Raw genomic sequence first — 21,248 nt, forward strand, 5'->3', positions numbered from 1 at the left:
GACATTTGTCACAAAGTGATGTCTCTGCTTTTTAATTTGCTGTCTAGGTTTGTCATAGCTTTCCTTCCTGGGAGCATCTTCTAATTAAAATTTAAATAAAATTTAAAATAAAGGGTCTTTAGTTGTTAGAAAAATGCTAATCAAAACCACAATGAAATACCACTTCAGACCTACTAGGATGGCTATTATCAAAAACTAAAAACAGCAACAAAAAGGAAACTAAAAAGCATTGAAAGAATGTGGAGGAGTTAGAACCCTGCTGTGCCACTACTGAGAATGTAAAATGGTGTAGCCACTGTGGAAACACCTTGGCAGTTCCTCAGAAAGTTAAACACATTTATCAATGATCCAGTAATTCTGCTCCTAGAAGTATACTCAAAAGAATTGAAAGCAGGGACTGGAACATGTATTTGTACACAAGTGTTCATAGCAGTATTATTCACAATAGCCAAAAGGTGGAAATAAAGCAAATGTCTATTAATAGACAAATGAATAAAAAATGTGGTATGTACACACAATGGAATATTACTCAGTAACAGAAATAAATGAAATTCTAATACATGCTGCAACATAGATGAACCTTGAAAACCTTAGGCTGAGTGAAGTAAGCCTGACACAAAAGGACACATATTATAGATTCCACGTATATGAGGTATCTAGAATAGACAAATTCATAGTAACAGAGAGAAGAGTAGTAGTCACCAGAGAGGAGGAAGAAACGGGGAACTAGTGGTTAATGGGTACACAACTTCAGTTTGGGGTGATGCAGATGTTCTGGAAATGGATAGCAGAGGTGGTTGCACAAAATTGTGAATTACTTAATGCCACTGAATTGTACATTTAAAATGATTGAAACAGTAAATTTTATGTGATATATACTTTAATGAAATAAACAGCATGTGCTAATTATGCCTGCATCTCACTCCCCCAAAGTAGGAAAAGTACAGTATATGCAAATGCAACCAATTTACTGAGTGAGCTGGACTCAGTATGTTATTGTTTAGTTGCTAAGTCCTGTTCCAGTCTTTTTTGACCCCATGGACTGTAGACTGCCAGGCTCCTCTGTCCAGTACAGTGCAAGCAAAAAGCAATTTTATTCTCTTTGGTACTACTAAATTTCAAATATTTTCCTTCCATCTATTCTTCACTGCCCTCGGTTGACATTTTATCAGTTCTCAAAGCCTTTCTGATCACTTTCAAGTAATATAAAGTCTGAAATATTATAATACTGACACATTAAAACTCATAGAAAACTCATCTGTCAACCCTCCAAAACAGAGCATGCTGTAGCCTGGAGAACTTTTGGGGGTGGGGAGGTGGGAGTGGAGGGAACAACAACCAGCTTCTCCCATTTCCTTAAGCACCACATTTGATGCTGCTCTGAGCCCCTCTGGGATTTTGAGGAAAATCTTCCTTGATTGGTAAAGTTGTCATCTGATGTTGGTGCCCTCTGCTTATGCAAATTTTCAGTCTGCGTTTTTCTCTCCTGAGGTGATCTGTGGAGTCTCTAGAGGACCTGAGGTCACTGGAGATATTTTTCCAACTCTGTTGACAGGGGCAGTGCCTCTCTGTCAGCTGGAGCCTTACTTCTCCCTCTAAGTCCCTGATTAGGGTCCCCTAGACCCTCCAGGCAGCCACCTTTCCTGGTGGCTCAGATGGTAAAGCGTCTGCCTACAATGTGGGAGACCCCGGGTTCGATCCCTGGGTTGGGAAGATCCTCTGGAGAAGGAAATGGCAACCCACTCCAGTACTCTTGGCTGGAAAATCCCATGGACAGAGGAGCCTGGTGGGCTACAGTCCATGGGGTCTCAAAGAGTCGGACACAACTGAGCGACTTCACAGACCCTCCAGGCATTCTTCTCTAATAGGGCTCCTCCCAAGATGACCCAGTTTGGAGTCTTGCGTCTGGTCCTCTGGAAATGTGTATGCATCCTTATCCCACCAAATTCTGGATGTGGCCTGCTGTTGGAGAACTGGCCAGCCACAGTCTCTCCTCTTCAGGAGAGACTATTGGGTAGAAATAAGTGGATAAAAGTTATGGTCACATGACTACTGTAAAAATTTTCCTGGAGGTGTTCATTAAGGGTCTCCTCAACCTTGTAATGAACCTGCCTTCTCTTAAGCCTTCTGAAGGAGAGAATAGACTAATATGTGAAGAATTGATTTCTCAGTGCCTCTGTACATCATCCTTCATGGGCTGTATAGCCCTTTTTAAAAAAAAAAAATGGGAAAATTCCTCAAGCCTATTGTACTGTGGAACCTCTGGCAAGACAGAAAGAAGTCTATTTTAGTATCCTCCCACACTGGAGCATTAATTCATTATAACCTCTATATTTCAAACAAGTCTTTTACAAAGTATGACAGTGTCAATGGAAACAGGCTTTTGTGTTTTTTTGTTTTTAATTTAATTTATTTATTTTGCTGCATTCGAGTGAGATCTTTAGTCACAGCATGTGGGATCTAGTTCCCTAGCCAGGAATTGAACCTGGGCCCCTTGCATTGGGAGCACCGAGTCTTAGCCACTGGACCACCAGGGAAGTCCCCAATAAGACAGGTTTTATCTGCCACTCTTGTTCAGAATCACTGATAATCCTTAGCCTTCTGTGTGATGCACATGATGGCTAAGAGGAAACTTCGACCCTTACTCAACCAAGTAATCTCTCTCCAAGGAGCACATCTTTCCCAGGCCTGTCTAAACTTTGATCCCCAGTGAGAAGAGGAAGAAGCCTTGAGGAAATTCTGGCCAAATATAGCTAAACCATTTCCTGTCTTAGGAAACATAAGTTAGTGAATGTAACCGAACTTTTTTTTTTTTTAAAAAAAGAAAATCTGGCATACCTTCAATTTCTGAATGTCAATTCTCTTTGCACATACAGCTCAATTTCTTTGTTGAGTAAACTATTAGTCTTTCCAACATCTCCTTCCTTTTCAAAACACTTTCCCCTCTTGGTTTCTGAAATACTCCTTTCTCTTGACTCTTCTACTTCACTGGCCACTCCTACTTAGTTTCCATCAGTGGTTCTTCCTGATCACTCTGACCTCTGAACAGTGGCATGCTCAGGGTTTGGTCCTCAGTTTTTTTGTTTATTCAAGGAGATCTCATCTAGTCCAGTGGCTTTGAATACCACCTAAGTGCTGATGGTGGCTTCCCAGGGGTTCAGTGGTAAAGAATCCACCTACCAATGCAGGAGACGTGAGTTCAGTCCCTAGGTTGGGAAGATCCCCTGGAATAGGAAATGCAAGCCCACTTCAGTATTCTTGCCTAGAAAATTCCATGGACAGAAGAGCCTTACAGGCTACAGTCCATGGGGTTGCAAAGAGTTGGACATGACTGAGCAACTAAACACAGCAGAGCAAGTGCTGATGATTTTTAAGGTTCTCCCCTGAACCCTAGATTTTTACATCTGACTATTCAATATCCACAATTGTTTATCTAATAGACATCTCAAACTTAACACATCCCAAATTGAACTCTTAATTCTCACCTCAAAATCTCCTTCTCCCACTGACTTCCTCCCAGAAGTGAGTAACTATTCTATCCTCCCAGAATCCCTAGAATTATTCTTGATTCTTCTCTTGCTATCACATTCCCATCTAATCCAAATTCTATCATATCTATCTTCATATAGCCTGACATCTTAGCCCTATCTTCATCTAAACCACTATCATCTCTTACTTGGATTACTGAAATTGCCACCTAGTTGGTTTTCCTGCTTCTATTCTTTCTCTCCTTCAACTTATCTCTATTAAGCAGTTAAATGGAGAAGGAAATGGCAACCCACTCCAGTACTCTTGCCTGGGAAATCCCATGGACAGAGGAGCCCGGTGGGCTACAGTTCATGGGGTTGCAAAGAGTCAGACACGACTGAGAGACTAACAAGCAGTCGAAACAATCCTTTTCCAATGTGAATCAGATATCAGCATTCTACTCAATAGCAGATTAGTGATTACTGTATAAACTGTCCTTACAACAGATTTGGCTCCACCTCTGACTCTCTGATGTTATCTCCCCACCTTCTCTTCCCATACCACATCACCCCAGTCACATGACTTCTTCGTTGTTTCTCAGACATATCAAGCACAGTTTGATATCAGGACTTTATGTATGCTTTTCTCGGAACACCTTTCTACCATTTGTCCACATGGCTTGCTACCTTACTTCCCTCTGGTTTGTGTCCAGGTGTCTTTCTATTAATGAGTCCTTTTCTGAGCTCCCTCATCCATGTCTTTTGAGTTATCCCCCAACCCAACATACTTTTACTCTCTTTCTTTAGCTTACTTATCACCTTTTGGCATATTATTTACCTATTTGCTTGTTTGTGTGTCTTCTCCATTAGACTGAAAGCTCAATAAGCTCTTTTGTTCACTGTTGTTTCCTCAGTGCCTAAAATAGTACCTAACATGAAGCAGGTGTTCAGTGAATATCTGCTGAATGAATGAAAATGAGAATGCAGGAGGATGGTAGGAAAACTGGTCCTTCATGTGTCACTACCTATACTTCAAAAGTTTTAAAGGGAAAAGAGAAGGAACAAAAGAAATTATGAGATATTTTCCTACATAAAAGCCTTATTTTGTCCTTTTAGTAGCCATAGATGAATATTAAGGAGACAGTATTACAACTGGAGGTACCCAGCAATGCTACCTGATTCACTTCTGAATGCAAGGTCTTGCAGATGTTTTTAAAGATGGACTTCACCTAACTCACCTAAAGCATAGGAAGTTAGCTCATGCTGGATAAAATATTAGACAATCTCTCCTTCCCATAAAGAGTTAAATATTGGGAAACTTGATTTAATAGCAATTGCACTAAATAGTATTGGAGTATTGGAACTTGCAATTAGAGGAAAGGAGACAAAGAGAAAGCTTCTTCTCATTCAACTAATGATACCTTGAAAGAACTTTCCTCTCGGTCAGGAACTACCTCTTCGTCATACTGACTTGCTTTATTATTATAATTGAAGGACAATACATAAAGGAATAAAAAGTATTTTTATTCTCTATGACCTCAAAATGGAGAAGGAAATGGTAACCCACTCAGGTATTCTTGCCTGGAGAATCCTGTGGACGGAGAAGCCTGGTAGGCTACAGTCCACGGGGTCGCATAGAGTCGGACACGACTGAGCGACGGAACAGACAGATGACCTCAAAAACTATCTTCATTTGTCATAGAAAGGTCAGATACTGAAATACATCTTCATCTTTAGAAGTTCAGGTATCCAATCAAGTATGGCGACAAGAATGAATGTGAATTTTACTCTCCAGGGCATATCCTGAGGAAGGCAAAATGAGGTGAAAAGAGATATAGGGGGGAGAAGGTAATGCCCAGTTTCCATACTTGGCCTTTATCTATTTTTCTTTCCTCTTAGGCAGTATATACACACACCCCACACTCACACACACATACATACACACAAATTAGTGGAGAAAGAAATCTCAATTTCCTCTTTATGAAGGAAGGAGGATGTTACAAAGGTATTATGATGCAATAAGGACCATATGAAGGACACGGGTAACATTATGAGGTCAGGAGTTTTACTGAAGTGTTTGCCTATATGAAATGCATTAGACCTAAGTCAGTGTTTTCCCTGCTATACTCCTACCCACAGTATGGGATGTTAAGATCAAAGGAATGAGACCTAGGGCAAAAACTGAGGTAGCAGGGAGGCATTGCAACAACTGGGAGGTTGTCCAAGTTGGCAAATTTACACTGTTATTTCTGGACAGAAATAAAAGATTCCCTATGTCCTTATGGATACCAGGGAGGAAAAACATGTCAACACTGCACTACAGGTTAGCAGCTTCAGGAAAGCCTTGAGAGGGTTTGAAAGATTGGTTGAACACGTAGCAGCCCAGAAAAGAGATGAAAGAGCTGGCTTGTTTGCCCAAAAAGAAGGTAAGATCAGTGAACATGGGGCAGTCCAGTTGGGTCTGTTGATTAGAACTGGGAATACTATCAAACAAAAGGATGATAGAATTTAATAATTTACAAATTACTTTAATAAATATAACTTAATTACTTCTTGTAACAGGGAGAAGCAACATAGCTGAATAGCAAAGACATTGAATGGGAGGGTTGTATCCATTTCCTCATCTGACTCTGTCCTTGAATAGCTAAGTGGATTTGAGGAAGCTCTTTTCATTTCTCTGAAAGTTCAGTTCAGTTCAGTTTAGCCACTCAGTCGTGTCCGACTCTTTGCGACCCCATGAATCACAGCACGCCAGGCCTCCCTGTCCATCACCAACTCCCGGAGTTTACCCAAACTCATGTCCATCAAGTCAGTGATGCCATCCAGCCATCTCATTCTCTGTAGTCCCCTTCTCCTCCTTCCCCCAATCCCTCCCAGCATCAGGGTCTTTTCCAGTGAGTCAACTCTTCTCATGAGGTGGCCAAAGTACTGGAGCTTCAGCCTCAGCATCAGTCCTTCCAAAGAACACCCAGGACTGATCACCTTTAGGATGGACTGGTTGGATCTCCTTGCAGTCCAAGAGACTCTCAAGTGTCTTCTCCAGTGCCACAGTTCAAAAGCATCAGTTCTTCGGTGATCAGCTTTCTTCACAGTCCAACTCTCACATCCATCCATGACCACTGGAAAAACCATAACCTTGACTAGATGGACCTTGGTTGGCAAAGTAATGTCTCTGCTTTTTAATATGCTATCTAGGTTGGACATAACTTTCCTTCCAAGGAGTAAGCATCTTTTAATTTCATGGCTGCAGTCAACATCTGCAGTGATTTTGGAGCCCAGAAAAATAAAGTCTGACACTGTTTCCCCATCTATTTCCCATGAAGTGATGGGACCACATGCCATGATCTTAGTTTTCTGAATGTTGAGCTTCAAGCCAACTTTTTCACTCTCCTCTTTCACTTTCATCAAGAGGCTTTTTAGTTCCTCTTCACTTTCTGCCATAAGGGTGGTGTCATCTGCATATCTGAGGTTATTGATATTTCTCCCAGCAATCTTGATTCCAGCCTGTGCTTCTTCCAGCCCAGCATTTCTCATGATGTACTCTGCATATAAGTTAAATAAGCAGGGTGACAATATACAGCCTTGACATACTCCTTTTCCTATTTGGAACCAGTCTGTTGTTCCATGTCCGGTTTTAACTGTTGCTTCCTGACCCGCATATAGGTTTCTCAAGAGGCAGGTCAGGTGGTCTGGTATTCCTAATTAGCTCTCTCAAATGTAAAATTAGGGGTGGGTGGGTTAAATGACATCTAAGGTTCCTTCTGTTGAATTTACCATTTGACGTCTTACTGGTTGCTCTGGAACTCTCAATAGGACATTGCAGGCATGCTTGGTCACTCAGTTGTGTCCAATTCTTTGTGACCCCATGGACTGCAGACTGCCAGGCTCCTCTGTCCATGCAATTCTCCAGGAAAGAATACTGGAGTGGGTAGCCATTCCATTCTCCAGGGGACCTTCCAGACCCAGTGATCAAACCCAGGTTTCCTATATTGCAGGCGGATTCTTTACCACTTGAGTGACTAGTGCATAGTGATCATTAGTAAGCCACATGAACTACCTGCCATCATTTTATTTAAGGGTATCACAAGTCACAAGGAGCTGATGTCACCATTAAGGGATTTAGGACTCTTCTAGATAGGAGGAGATTGCAAGGGATGGGATCATTAAATCAGTTCCTGAAAATATCTATCTAAAGACCTGTTCCACCAGTTTTCCTGGAGCTTGTGCCTGCGTGCTAAGTCACTTCAGTTCTATCATACTCTTTGCGGCCCCATGGACTAAAGCCCAACAGACTCCTCTGTCTATGGGATTCTCCAGGCAAGAACACTAGAGTGGGTTGCCAGGCCCTCCTTCAGGGGATCTTCCAGACCCAGGGATCAAACCCAAGTCTCTTACAACTCCTGCATTGGGAAGTGTGTTCTTTACCACTAGTGCCACCTAGGAACCCCTGCTCTCCACCCTGAACTCCCTTCGGGGATTGTCAAAGGTCAGCTGCTACAGCAGCACAGATTCAATCCCAGCAAAGGCAGATGGCAAATGCCGTTGGCAACTGCCAATTTGTAGTTGACAGTATTTAAGAATTTATAAATCATTTTAACAAACACAATTTAATTACTTCTCATAACAATTCTAAAAGCAAATATTAATGTCATTGCTATTTTTGTTGTTGTTGAGTTGTTAAGTCATGTCCGACTCTTTTGTGACCCCATGGATGTCTAGTCAAAGCTATTTTTTTTCCAGTAGTCATGTATGGATGTGAGAGTTGGACCATAAAGAAAGCTGAGTGCCGAAGAATTGATGCTTCTGAACTGTGGTGTTGGAGAAGACTCTTGAGAGTCCCTCAGACAGCAAGGAGACCAAACTAGCCAATCCTAAAGGAAATCAGTCCTGAATTTTCATTGGAAGGACTGATGCTGAAGCTCCAATACTTTGGCCACCTGATGCGAAGAACTGACTTTTTAGAAAAGACCCTGATGCTGGGAAAGATTGAAGGCAGGAGGAGAAGGGGATGACAGAGGATGAGATGGTTGGGTGACATCACCGACTTGATGGACATGAGTTTGAGTGAACTCTGGGAGTTGGTGATGGACAGGGAGGCCTGGCGTGCTGCAGTTCATGGGATCGCAAAGAGTCTGACACGACTGAGTGAATGAACTGGACTGGCCTCTAGTCTACCAGGCTCCTTCTTGCTATTAGCTCCACTTTATTTGTTAACAAATGAGAAATACGTAAAAATCATCTGTTCAAGTCACTCAATTCCTAAGTGTTAGAGCTGACTCAGACCTTTTATTAATACATATGCTTTTGTAAAATGATTGAGAACTTGGCTGGGCTTTCTAAACTACTCAATAAGCTTTCATGTTTCCCTAGTCCCCTTGTCAGTTTGTTTTAACTCTCTCTGTAACTGATTTTCCAAACCCTTGCACTTTTTCTGAGTCCTCAATAGGATCTAACCTCCTCCCAATCAAGCTTCCAACATCATAAGTGAAAGCAAAGCCAAAACATAAAAATTCTCTCAAACTCTCTTTCTTCCACTTCCAAATTACCTGAAGCAATATCTGTCCTTTCTTCCATGCCTCCTCCCGTCCAGAGCTGTTGCTACCTTGCTGCAACAACTGCAAAAACCTCCTTTTCCACTGGTTTTGTCCTCTAAAACTAAAATTATGACGACAGTCCTTTCCTTGACTTTCTCTTCCTTTGAAGCTTGTATGCTTTTCCTTTGCTTCTCTGCTAAATTTCCCCATAGTGTCATCACTTCATTTTCAATCAAGTACGGCTTCCCTTATCACTTTGCTGAAAAATCCTCTTACCAAGGTATTCGATCACCTAATATGCCTGCCAAATTCAACAACTTGTTTATATTTTCCAGCTTACTTGGCCATTTCACTGCATAAACAGTTGGCTGCTACTGCTTCTAGAAATTATCTTCTGTGTTACTCATTAACACCACTCTCCTCTTATTTTTTCCTCTTCTCATTCTTTCTTTGCTTCTTTTTTTCTTGAGCTTTGCCTGCGTTGTCTCTCAGTCTTACAGCATAGACATCAACTGCCTAGTCTCCTAAGCCAGGTGTCTTGGTATAAATTTTGACTCTTTATTTCACGGCATCTCACTCTTGGGTTATTATAACAGCTTCTTCATATAATGGTCTTCTTGCCAAGAGTGATTCCTTTCTGTATACTTCTGCTGGGAGATTTTCCTTTAAAAAAATCTCTTTAAAATTTCCACATTCCTAGTATATTAGAGCACCCTTAAAATCCATATACGTTATCTTGGCATCATCCCCTAACCTACTCCAATTGTAGCTCCTTGGAATTGCCCTGCCTGCACCTTCTGTCCTAACACAAACTTCTCAGCATTTCCAAACCTGGCATACTGTTAACGACTCTGATTTTGCACGTGTCATCCCTGCAAAGTGGTGTACATTTCCTCCCTTTTGGAGGGTCTATGAATACTTTCTCATTTTTCAAGATCCAAATAAAACGTCACTTCTTTACAAAAACTTCCAAACTTTTCCTGAGCAAAGCCATCCTTAGAAATTTTGATGCACTTTATTGCCATCTCAAGGAATTTACTGCTAATCTTAACTTGTTGAAATTGATATACATGTGTATATTCCTGCCCTTTCTTTCCAGCATTGAACTGTGAGTGCTTTGAAGACTTGGTAACCTCAGGGTTAGCCCAAGAGTCTGAGGCCAGGAAGCACTCCTTAAATGTGTGCTAAGCAAACAAACCTTGCTTAATAACTACAAGGTTGCAATTACAAAGCCACACTGAAAATTTCTTTCTCTAGTATATATGTTTATATACACACACATATACATATATATATATTTATGTTTAGAGAGAGAGAACACATATATATTATAGACATATATATACATACATTTTTATAGTACATTATACTATATCTAAGGGAGAAGGCAATGGCAAGCCACTCCAGTACTCTTGCCTAGAAAATCCCATGGATGGAGGAGCCTGGTAGGCTGCAGTCCATGGGGTCGCTACAAGTCAGATGACCGAGCGACTTCATTTTCACTTTTCACTTTCACATTGGAGAAGGAAATGGCAACCCACTCCAGTGTTCTTGCCTGGAGAATCCCAGGGACGGGGGAGCCTGGTGGGCTGCCGTCTATGGGGTCGCACAGAGTCGGAAATGACTGAAGTGACTTAGCAGCAGCAGCAGCAGCATACTATATCTAAAGTGTAATATACTAGTGAGTGTAGTTTATAGTTATATATGTATATGTGTGTGTATTATATTTGCTCAAAACTAAGTACTGCTAGATAAATTACCTTTATGACAGGGACTAAACTAATAGATTGAGAAGGGAGAAATGTAATTTTGATCAGACTGCTAATACTGGCATATATTCATTTTTGTTGTTGTTTAGTTGCTTAGTTGTGTCTGACTCTTTTGAGATACCACAGACTGTAGCCCACCAGGCCCCTCTGTCCATTGGAATTCCATGGCAAGAATACTGGAGTGGGTTCCTTCTCCAGGTGATCTTCCCAACCCTAGAGATCGAACCTGTGTCTCCTCCCTGGCAGGTGGATTCTTTACCAGTGAGCCATTTGGGAAGCCCCAAATCGGGTCTACCTCTCACCATAGGCAAGATAGGCAAGAAGCTGAGAACTAGAGAGAATGTTTCTTAACGGCACCGTTGTTTATCTCAAAAACTATATCAAGTATATTGTAGGAGTTCATCTGTGCAATATTGCTCTTAAATCTTCTTGTTAATTACCCAATAGACTTAAAATCATCTGAGGAAAGAAAAGTCTTACATTCCTTATCCAGTGGCATTTAGAATGAGACATCTATCTGTACTAGTTGGTATGAATTTAAAACAGTTAAGCTATTTGGATCTCTCATACGAATTTCAAACTTAATATTCCCAAGACTGAATGGTTTATTTTTCTCAAGAAATATGACTCTTACTCGTTTGCCCCTGTTTTGGTAAATAGTACCAATATCTGTTCAGTTTTGAAATCAGAAACCTGAGTGTCATTCTAGAGCAAGGTTTCTCAACCCTGATACTGTTGACTTTTGGGGCTTGATGATTCTTTGTTCTCTCTGTATGTGTATTCTATGGGTATGAGTGTGAGGCCAGGAGTGGGGGCAGGCTGTCTTGTGCACTGCAGAATATTTAGTGGCATCTCTGGCTTCTACCCAGCAGATGTCAGTAGCATCCTCATCCCTCATTGTAACAATCAAAAATGTCTGCAGACATTGCCAAATAGCCTATGAGAGAGGTAGGGCAAATTCTCCCATTAAGAACCATTAGTCGAGAATCCAGCCTGTCCTTCACTCACAAATTCTGTCCCCCAGACTTACAGGCTATTAGCAAGTCTTTGCGATTCTACTTCAGCCATATCTCACTGTCTCAGTGGTCTCTTTGGTGCCTGTGTGTGTATGTGTGTATGAGTTGCTCAGTCAAGTCCGACTCTCTGTGACCCCATGGACTGTAGCCCCCAGGGCTCCTCTGTCCATTGAATTCTCCAGGCAAGAATACTGGAGTGGGTGGCCATTTCCTTCTCCAGGGATCTTCCCTACCCAGGAATTGAACCCAGGTCTCCTGCATTGCAGGCAGATTATTTACAATCAGTGCCTATACCACTTATCATCCAGCTGAGGACACTTTCAAGAATGAAAGGGGTTGTTATTAATAATTAAGCAGACAAAAATAGGTGGGCTTTCCAGGTGGCTCAGTGGTAAAGAATCCACCTGCCAATGCAGGAGATGTGAGTTCAATCCTTGTTTCAGGAAGATTCCCTGGAGGAGGAAATGGCAACTCCAGTCTGCTTGCCTGGGAAATCCCATGGACAGAGGAGCCTAGCAGGCTACAGTTCACGGGGTGGCAAAGAGTCAGACAGGATTGAGCAACTGAACACACATGCACAGAGAAAAGAGGGATAAATGTATCATCTTGACCTAAGCCTCCACATCTGAAACCTGAATTAAATGCTCAAACCCCTCACTAACTTTATAGTTTTCATCCTTGTCTCCTCAGAGCAACCAGGGTCTTTCAAACGCTCTAGTGATAGCTCACCATCATGCTTAGAATAAAATACAAACTTCTAACTCTAACTTGACCTCCTTCCTCTCTGATCTCACCTCATGATAACTTTTCCCAGTCCTCACTATATATACTTCATATCACTGACCTTTCCAGAACGCACCAAGCCCTTTCCTGCCTTAGCATCTTTGTATTTGTCAGCCTCTACCTAAAATGCTCTTCTCTAGCTTTAGCATATGTCTGACTCCTTTTGCTTATCAGGTCTCAGCTTTGTTGCTTTTTACCTGTCCTTAGAAAGGGATTCCCTCAGGTGCACCCTCACCCACCAGCACAGGATAATTCTGTTAATATCACATCTCCCTATTGATTTCCTTCTGAGCATTTATCTCACTCTCAACTTAATGATTCTCACATTGTTACTAAGATATGACCTACTTACAGTAAAGCACAGAAAGCACACTGTTCTCAAGTGTATAACTCAATACATTTGGACATATGTAAACATACCTGTAGGTATCAACTAGTTCAAGACAGAGAATATCTCTACCATTCCAGAATGTTCTCTCATGCCCTGTTACGCAGATAACCACTAATCCAATGTCCATCTCTAGTAATTGGTTTTGCCTGTCATAGCCTGTAAATATTTTGTTTACTTGATTTTCTGTTTATCCCATTAGAATATAAACTACCAGAAGAATGGGTCTTGGCTACCTAGTTTTCCATTCTATGACCACTGTCTAGCTCAGCTCTGACACATAAGTTGATTAATGTATATTTGTGTCTAACTCCTTGTTGTCCTGTAACTCGATAGCTATGCCCCAGTGAATTACGAGATTTATAAAAAACAACATTCAGTCAATGGTGTGGTTTGTATACAGGTGTGTTTACAGAGTCAAATAGTCAACAATTGTTCTTCATAGTGATTGTAATTATACCCATTTAATACATGGGAAAATAGAAAGTCAGAAATATTACTACTATGGCTCACAAAAAAAATCAATAATTAACAAAGCTCAGTTCAGTTCAGTTGCTCAGTCCTATCCGACTCTGAGACCCCATGAACCACAGCACAGCAGGCCTGCATGTCCATCACCAACTCCTGGAGTCCATTAATGGACACCCAAACCCATGTCCATTAAGTCAGTGGTGCCATCCAACCATCTCATCCTCTATCATCTCCTTCTCCTCCTGCCCTCAATCTTTCCCAGCATCAGGGTCTTTTCAAATGAGTCAGCTCTTCGCATCATGTGGCCAAAGTATTGGAGTTTCAGCTTCAGCATCAGTTCTACCAATGAACACCCAGGACTGATCTCCTTTAGAATGGAATGGTTGGATCTCCTTGCAGTCCAAGGGACTCTCAAGAGACTTCTCCAACACAACAGTTCAAAAGCATCAATCCTTCTGTGCTCAGCTTTCTTTTCAGTCCAACTCTCACATCCATACATGACCATGGGAAAAGCCATAGCCTTGACTAGATGGACCTTTGTTGACAAAGTAATGTCTCTGCTTTTTAATATGCTGTCTAGGTTGGTCATAACTTTCCTTCCAAGAAGTAAGCGTCTTTTAATTTCATGGCTGCAATCACCATCTGCAGTGACTTTGGAGCCCCCAAAAATAAAGTCAGCCATTGTTTCCCCATTTATTTTCCAGGAAGTGATGGGACTGGATGCCATGATCTTAGTTTTCTGAAGGTTGGGATCTAAGCCAACTTTTTCACTCTCCTCTTTCACTTTCATCAAGAGGCTCTTTAGTTCTTCTTCACTTTCTGCCATAAGGGTGGTGTCATCTGCATATCTGAGGTTATTGATATTTCTCCTGGCAATCTTGATTCCAGTTTGTGCTTCCTCCAGCCTGCCATTTCATATGATTCCTGGGTGTTCATTGGAAGGACTGATGCTAAAGCTGAAACTCCAATACTTTGGCCACCTCATGCAAAGAGTTGACTCGCTGGAAAAGACTCTGATGCTGGGAAGGATTGGGGGCGGGAGGAGAAGGGGACGACAGAGAATGAGATGGCTGGATGGCATCACCGACTCGATGGACATGAGTTTGAGTGAACTCTGGGAATTGGTGATGGACAGGGAGGCCTGGCGTGCTGTGATTCATGGGGTTGCAAAGAGTTGGACACGACTGAGCGACTGAAGTGACTGAACTGAACTGACTCTGCATATAAGTTAAATAAGCAGGGTGACAACATACAGCCTTGACATACTCCTTTTCCTATTTGGAACCAGTCTGTTGTTCCATGTCCAATTCTGTTGCTTCCTGACCTGCATACAGCTAGAATCCAGATTTTTTTTTTTACTTTGTCTAGCATGTGGCAAGTTAGTGATAAAAAGTCAGATGTTATCCAAGACTTTAGGAAATTTGACATTAGTAAAAATAATTTCAAGGAGAAAGATTTTAGAAGAGATAATACGACACAGATTGGAGCCTTTCAACAATTACAGAACAACTGCAAATGGTAAAGAGAAAGAGGGAAGTTACACAAATAATGACAGTAGATAGGAAGAACATCATTGAATGGGTTCTGCATGTAAAGGATTGGGATAAACTGTGAAAAATAATGCATTACAAGGGTGTAGGGGCAGGAGAATTCTGGGAACCAAGGAACCTGCAGGTAGGTTGTTACCACACCACTTCCAGTAACAATCTCTTTGCTGAGACCTAAGAGGAGTAAGGGGCAAGTGAGGGCTCAGGATCTGTGGGAGTTCCATTGAAAGGTGGTATGGAGACCTGTCTTTCATGGGTTGAATGAATTCACCTCTCTTTCCCTTAACATGTATCAGAACTTTATTACGAGCTGAACTCTCTCATCACGTACTCCTGTTCCCATTCTTCTTTCTTTTGCAGGAGTTCCCCCTACTCCCAGTAAATTTCTTGCAATTCTGCATCTGTTTTGGGGTCTGCTTCTTAGAGAATCCAAAATGAAACACCCTTACTTTACATCATATGTAAAAATATGCTGAGATGAACTAACAACATAATGAAAAAAATAAAATAATATAATTTTGGTGAGAACAAAACAAAAGAAGACACGTGGTTTTCTCACTTTTATCGTCTACCCAAGATTAGTTCAAGGAAATACTCCTGTTAGTAAAACTTTTTCCTAATAGGAAAGAAATAATTCACTTTCTTACCTTTGTATTCCTGAACAAGACTTCTAAAATAATTGAAATAAAATCTATGGAGGAGATACTAAACACCAAAGTAAATTATTTTTTTCTGACTATGTAATAGTCTAGTCAAGAGCTTAGTTATGTTCCCATGGAAAGATCTTTAAACTTTAGAAGTTTTTATAGGTTGAAATAAGGAAATAGATTGGGCTTCCCAGGTGGCTCAGTGGTAAAGAATCCGCCTGCCAATGCAGGAGACATGGGTTTGATCCTTGAGTTGGGAAGATCCCCTGGAGGAGGGCATGGCAACCCACTCCAGTATTCTTTCCTGGAGAAGCCCCATGGACAGAGGAGCCTGGTGGACTACAACCCATGGGATCACAAAGAGTCAGATACGACTTAGCAACTAAACCATCACCACCAGGAAATAAATTAGAAAATAGAAAAAAGCAACTAAAAATGCAGTGTAGTCCTTTGAATTTTCTGACAATGTTCTCGTGCTTTGTTACAATGCAGATGCAATTGATTATGACAAGTTTTACAAGATGGTACAGGAACTCTTTGGTCCAGAAGTGAAGAGTCAAGATGTGAAGTGCTTTTATAGGAAGCTCTGCAACAACCCAGATGCATCGATAGACTGGTGTGAGGTATCCACTTCTCTTGTTTGTAATATGAAGGTATTATTTTTCCTTGTTCAGCACAAAAAAAAAGTGGAGCCACAGTGTGCCTGTGACACATTTCAATGCCTATACCCATTAAAGGCAAGGCACTGCCCATAATTAAAAATGAGTAAGGCAGACAGAGTAAGGTTTTCATTACACTCTAAATGAGGTATTCTTTTTCAGTAGTGTCAATGTATGTAAATTTCAGTATGTCATTTTCAAGAGAAGAATGAGGTTGACCAGCTCTTATGTTTCCTGAGTCATTTTCTTATCAGTATGGTACTGACTCCTTAGATATCATTCTAGTGTTATTGGAAGAACATGTAGAAGCATATTTGATTGCAAAGTAATCTGTGAACTATGGAAAAAGAGGGGAAATTCTTCACTTCTTATTTAAAACTCACAGAAGACTGCATTATATAGATTTGTTTATAAATCTAAAAGGATCTGGGGTAACTTAGAATTGAAAAAATTGCACACTGCATACAGAGTAATCAAAATGATCTCCTAAATTATTTGGCTGTCTCTGAAAAATCAGTAATTATAGATGAAAAAGAAAAAGCAATGATTTAATGGATTTGACTATCACATTTAAGGAACTAGTAAATGCGTATATATAGCATTTTGAATCAAAGATTTAGAAAAGATAAATCTTCTCAATTATATATAGGGCCATCACAAAATTGACTATGTGGAAAGCTAAAAGTAATATTTCAATTGATTCCAATTTGATAAAATTAGAAACCAATGGTAAATGATAGCTCAGATCCTCAAAGTCAAACAAATAAATTCATCAATTAATTTTCGGAAAAAAATTGCAAACAAAAAAGTATTTCTATTAAGCCTTTAAGGAACACAAAATTCCCGAACTGAAACTGAGAAAGAGCCTGCAGGACCTTCCCAGTAGGTCTGGGACAATACAAATTGCTCTGTGTCCCTGCTTGTTGTTGATTGGGAAAAGCAGCTATAGAATTATGCCATGACTCCCTAGGCTCTCCATGTAGAGCAAAGGGCAGGCCCCAGCAGTTAATGTTTGGAGAAGTAAAGAATGCAGAAACAAACACAGGAGAGTCAGGTAGGAGAGTACCTATAACTTGAGCAGTTATGGCTATAGCCTAAAGTGTTAAACATCTATCACAAAGACCCCAGATTCTGTTTTAAAGACATAACCGTAAGTATGAAGCATGTACCTAACTTTTGCAGCTATTAAAACACCCACCAGGTTGACTGCAACTTTAACCAGACGCTCACTGCATCAGTATTCCCCTGGCATGTAGCCCCTAGACGAGTTACAACCAGAAAACTGAAAATGGAGATTTCAACACATCAGCTAATCAAGCAATTTGAGCACAAGCTGATTTTGATTATGAGCACAAACTGATCACATACCCTGATTCTTTGCATCTGACTTATTTCACTTAGCATAATACTCTCAATGAGGTCTAGCATGTTATTGCAAACAGCAGGATTTCCTTTTTATCTAACCTAACAACTCAAACTCATGTTCATTGAATCAGTGATGCCATCCAACCATCTCATCCTCTGTCATCCCCTTCTCCTCCTGCTTTCAATCTTTCCCAGCATCAGGGTCTTTTCTAAGGAGTCAGTTCATTGCATCAGGTGACCAAAACATTGGAGCTTCAGCCTCAGCATCAGTCATTCCAATGAATATTCAGGACTGATTTTCTTTAGGATTGACTGGTGCTCAGCTTTCTTTATGGTCCAACTCTCACATCCAAAAATGATCACTGGATATATTGGGTGGGCCAAAGAGCTCCTTTGGCTTTTTAAATAAAAATAAAAGACACATTTTTCATTTTTTACCAAGAACCTTATTGAACAATGTATTCAACACTTGGTTCCACTGCCTTCAGCAATTTTTCAGGCAACTTCATAATTCTGTCTTCTCAAAACTTCTTACCTTTTTGAGCAAAGAACTGTTCTAGGTGCCTTTTTTCAGTTTTCAAGGGAATTGAAACTTTTTCCATTAAGAGAATTTTGTGAAGACTGAAATAAATGGACATCTGAAGGTGCAGTGTCTGGTGAATACGGTGGATGAATCAGAACTACCCAGCCAAGCTGTAACAGTTTTTGCCTGGTCATCAAAGAAACGTGAAGTCTTGTATTATCCTGATGGGAGATTATGCACTTTCTGTTGACTAACTCCTGACACTTCCCATTGAGTGCTGCTTTTAGTTGGTCTAACTGTAAGTGGTCCTTCTTGGAATTAATCCTTTGGTTTTCTGGAAGAAGCTCATAATACAGCAGTTCCTTCCAGTCTCACCATATACACTACATCACCTTCTTTGGATGAAGACCGGCCTTTGGTGTGGTTGGTGTCATTTCGCTTGCCCCATGATCTTTTATATTCCATATTATTATACAGTATCCACTTTTCATTGCCTGTCATAATTTTTTTTTCAAAAAATGGAAAGCTTTCATCACATTTCAGTAGAGAATTGCATGTGGAAATATGGTCAAGAAGTTATTGCTCATTTAACTTATGTGGAACCCAAACATCAAAGTGATTAACATAGCCAGGCTGGTGCAAATAACTTTCAAAGCTCGATTTGGATGTTTTGAGTATATTGGCTATCTCCTGTGGTATAACATTGATTGTTCTCAGTGAGTGTCTTGATTGGATAGCCATCAACCACTCTACCTGACCACAGAGTACTGTCTAGTGTGAAACCTCCAGCATGAAACTTCGCAAACCACTTTTGACATGTTTCATCAGTCACAGCACCTTCTCCATACATAGGACAAACTTTATCTTTTTCTTGCATTGCAACTAAGTTTTAACATTTCTTGAAATAATGAAGCATAATATGCCAAAATGTTGCTTTTTGTCTTTATTCAAATTAAAAATGGCTACATAAAAATTCACCAATTTGATATTTTTTAAAATGCATACTGATATGACAGCTGTGACAATCTAATAAATTTTTTTTTTTTACATTTTGAAAAAATCCAATTTATCATAGCTAGGTTCTCAAAGTTCATTTCATACTTAAAACTGCCTTGAATGCGTTTTGTATATTCAGTCCAGATCAGTTCAGTCGCTCAGTCGTGTCCGACTCTTTGTGACCCCATGAATCACAGCACGCCAGGCCTCCCTGTCCATCATCAACTCCCAGAGTTCACTCAAACTCATGTCCATCGAGTCGGTGATGCCATCCAGCCATCTCATTCTCTGTCGTCCCCTTCTCCTCCCGCCCCCAATCCCTCCCAGCATCAGAGTCTTTTCCAGTGAGTCAACTCGTCACATGAGGTGGCCAAAGTATTGCAGTTTCAGCTTTAGCATCAGTCCTTCCAATGAACACCAGGATTGATCTCCTTTAGAATGGACTGGTTGGATCTCCTTGTAGTCCATTGTAACATTACGTTCATACAAACATTTCACAACAGTCTAGCTAACAAGCTTCTTTAAATTACCTGAACACTTTGTTGGATTTTACCACCTTATTTTTTCCTATTAGGGTAAAACCACTTCCTTTATAATTAACTGGTGTTTGCATAATGCTCTCTCCAGCTCTATTTCAAAACATGGAAATAAGTATTTGGTAAAACTTATTTCAGCTTCCACATGAGATAAAAGTCTATATTCCAGCTGTAACAGACTGAGAATAGCTGATTACCAAATAAAACTCATTTTAAAGTTAAAAATGGCCATGATAAAAAAATCCCCTTCATATGATAGTTATCATGATGTAATATCATGATTAATAACATCACCCCCATGAATTTGATTTTTGTCATTTCTTGCTCTCTGAAGGGCTCAGAGTACTACAACCAAACTGACAAAACTTAGGGGAAAAGGAAGTGAGAATTTTTTTAAATTGCAGCAAACAAAATATCTATAAACTAATAATTAAGAATACTTAATGTGCTGGGAAGGATTGGGGGTGGGAGGAGAAGGGGACGACAGAGAATGAGATGGCTGGATGGCATCACCGATTCTGTGAACATGAGTTTGAGTGAACTCTGGGAGTTGGTGATGGACAGGGAGGCCTGGCGTGCTGTGGTTCATGGGGTCGCGGAGAGTCGGACACGACTGAGCAACTGAACTGAACTGAACTGAACGCTGCTCATTATTAACAATATTTATGTCTACGTTGGAAACACCTTCTCTTCATTTAATTTTCATCATCTTGCCCAGAGGCACAATCATGGAAATAAGGGAGCCATTAATTTTTGCCTTGTCCCACAGCTAAGCAGTCAACAAAACTCAAGGACTAGAGTGAAATCCATCTTCTCTTCTTCACCCTGCTGCCTCAACTGTAGTTCAAGCCATCACCCTTTCACCTGAACCTTCAAAGTGACATCTAAACTGGTCTTTCTGTCTGCACTCTTGCTGTAAATCTCATTCATACCTCTGTGATTATTCTAAATTCTCAGCCTAAGTAAAACTTTCATTGGTTCCTCACCTTTGATAGAGTCAATTTCAAGCTCTTTACTTGGCTTACAAAGCTCGTCATGATCTGGTCCAGCCCTCCAGCCTTACCATGTCCTCGTTCAAGTACAACAGTGCCATGAAAGACTTGCAATCATGGGTATACTTTGGGAGACATAAGTTATTTGAGGACAAAATTCATATTTTATGTATATATTTTCCCAGTATAATTATTATTGTTAAATACTCTTTCACATCCCTAGTGTTTTTTTGTTCTCATTTTTAAATTTTTTTTATTGAAGGATAATTGCTTTACAGAATTTTGTTGTTTACTGTCAAACCTCAACATGAGTCAGCCATCAGTTCAGTTCAGTTCAGTCGCTCAGTCATGTCCGACTCTTTGCGACCCCATGAATCACAGCACGCCAGGCCTCCCTGTCCATCACCAACTCCCAGAGTTCACTCAAACTCATGTCTATCGAGTCGGTGATGCCATCCAGCCATCTCATTCTCGGTCGTCCCCTTCTCCTCCCACCCCCAATCCCTCCTAGCATCAGACTCTTTTCCAGTGAGTCAACCCGTTGCATGAGGTGGC

General features: G+C 40.6%; 2 protein-coding genes across 3 annotated transcripts in view; one reads left to right on the forward strand and one right to left on the reverse strand.

The window, feature by feature from the left end:
- The window catches only part of OPN3 (opsin 3), a 43,527-nt gene extending 38,595 nt beyond the window's left edge, over positions 1 to 4,932 (reverse strand). The window contains 1 exon segment of the mRNA XM_088844928.1: positions 4,922 to 4,932. Coding sequence (XP_088701054.1) covers positions 4,922 to 4,932 — 11 coding nt within the window.
- Positions 4,933 to 5,748: 816 nt separating this feature from the next.
- The window catches only part of WDR64 (WD repeat domain 64), a 150,544-nt gene continuing 135,044 nt past the window's right edge, over positions 5,749 to 21,248 (forward strand). For both annotated transcript variants that reach the window (XM_088845494.1, XM_088845492.1), the window contains exons 1-2: positions 5,749 to 5,893; positions 16,115 to 16,245. In XM_088845494.1, coding sequence (XP_088701620.1) covers positions 5,749 to 5,893; positions 16,115 to 16,245 — 276 coding nt within the window. The remainder of the gene's footprint in view (positions 5,894 to 16,114; positions 16,246 to 21,248) is intronic.

The sequence above is a fragment of the Moschus berezovskii genome, chromosome 17 (assembly GCF_049115385.1).
Source record: "Moschus berezovskii isolate FMDL1 chromosome 17, NW_MosBer_1.0, whole genome shotgun sequence".
NCBI lineage: Eukaryota > Metazoa > Chordata > Mammalia > Artiodactyla > Moschidae > Moschus > Moschus berezovskii.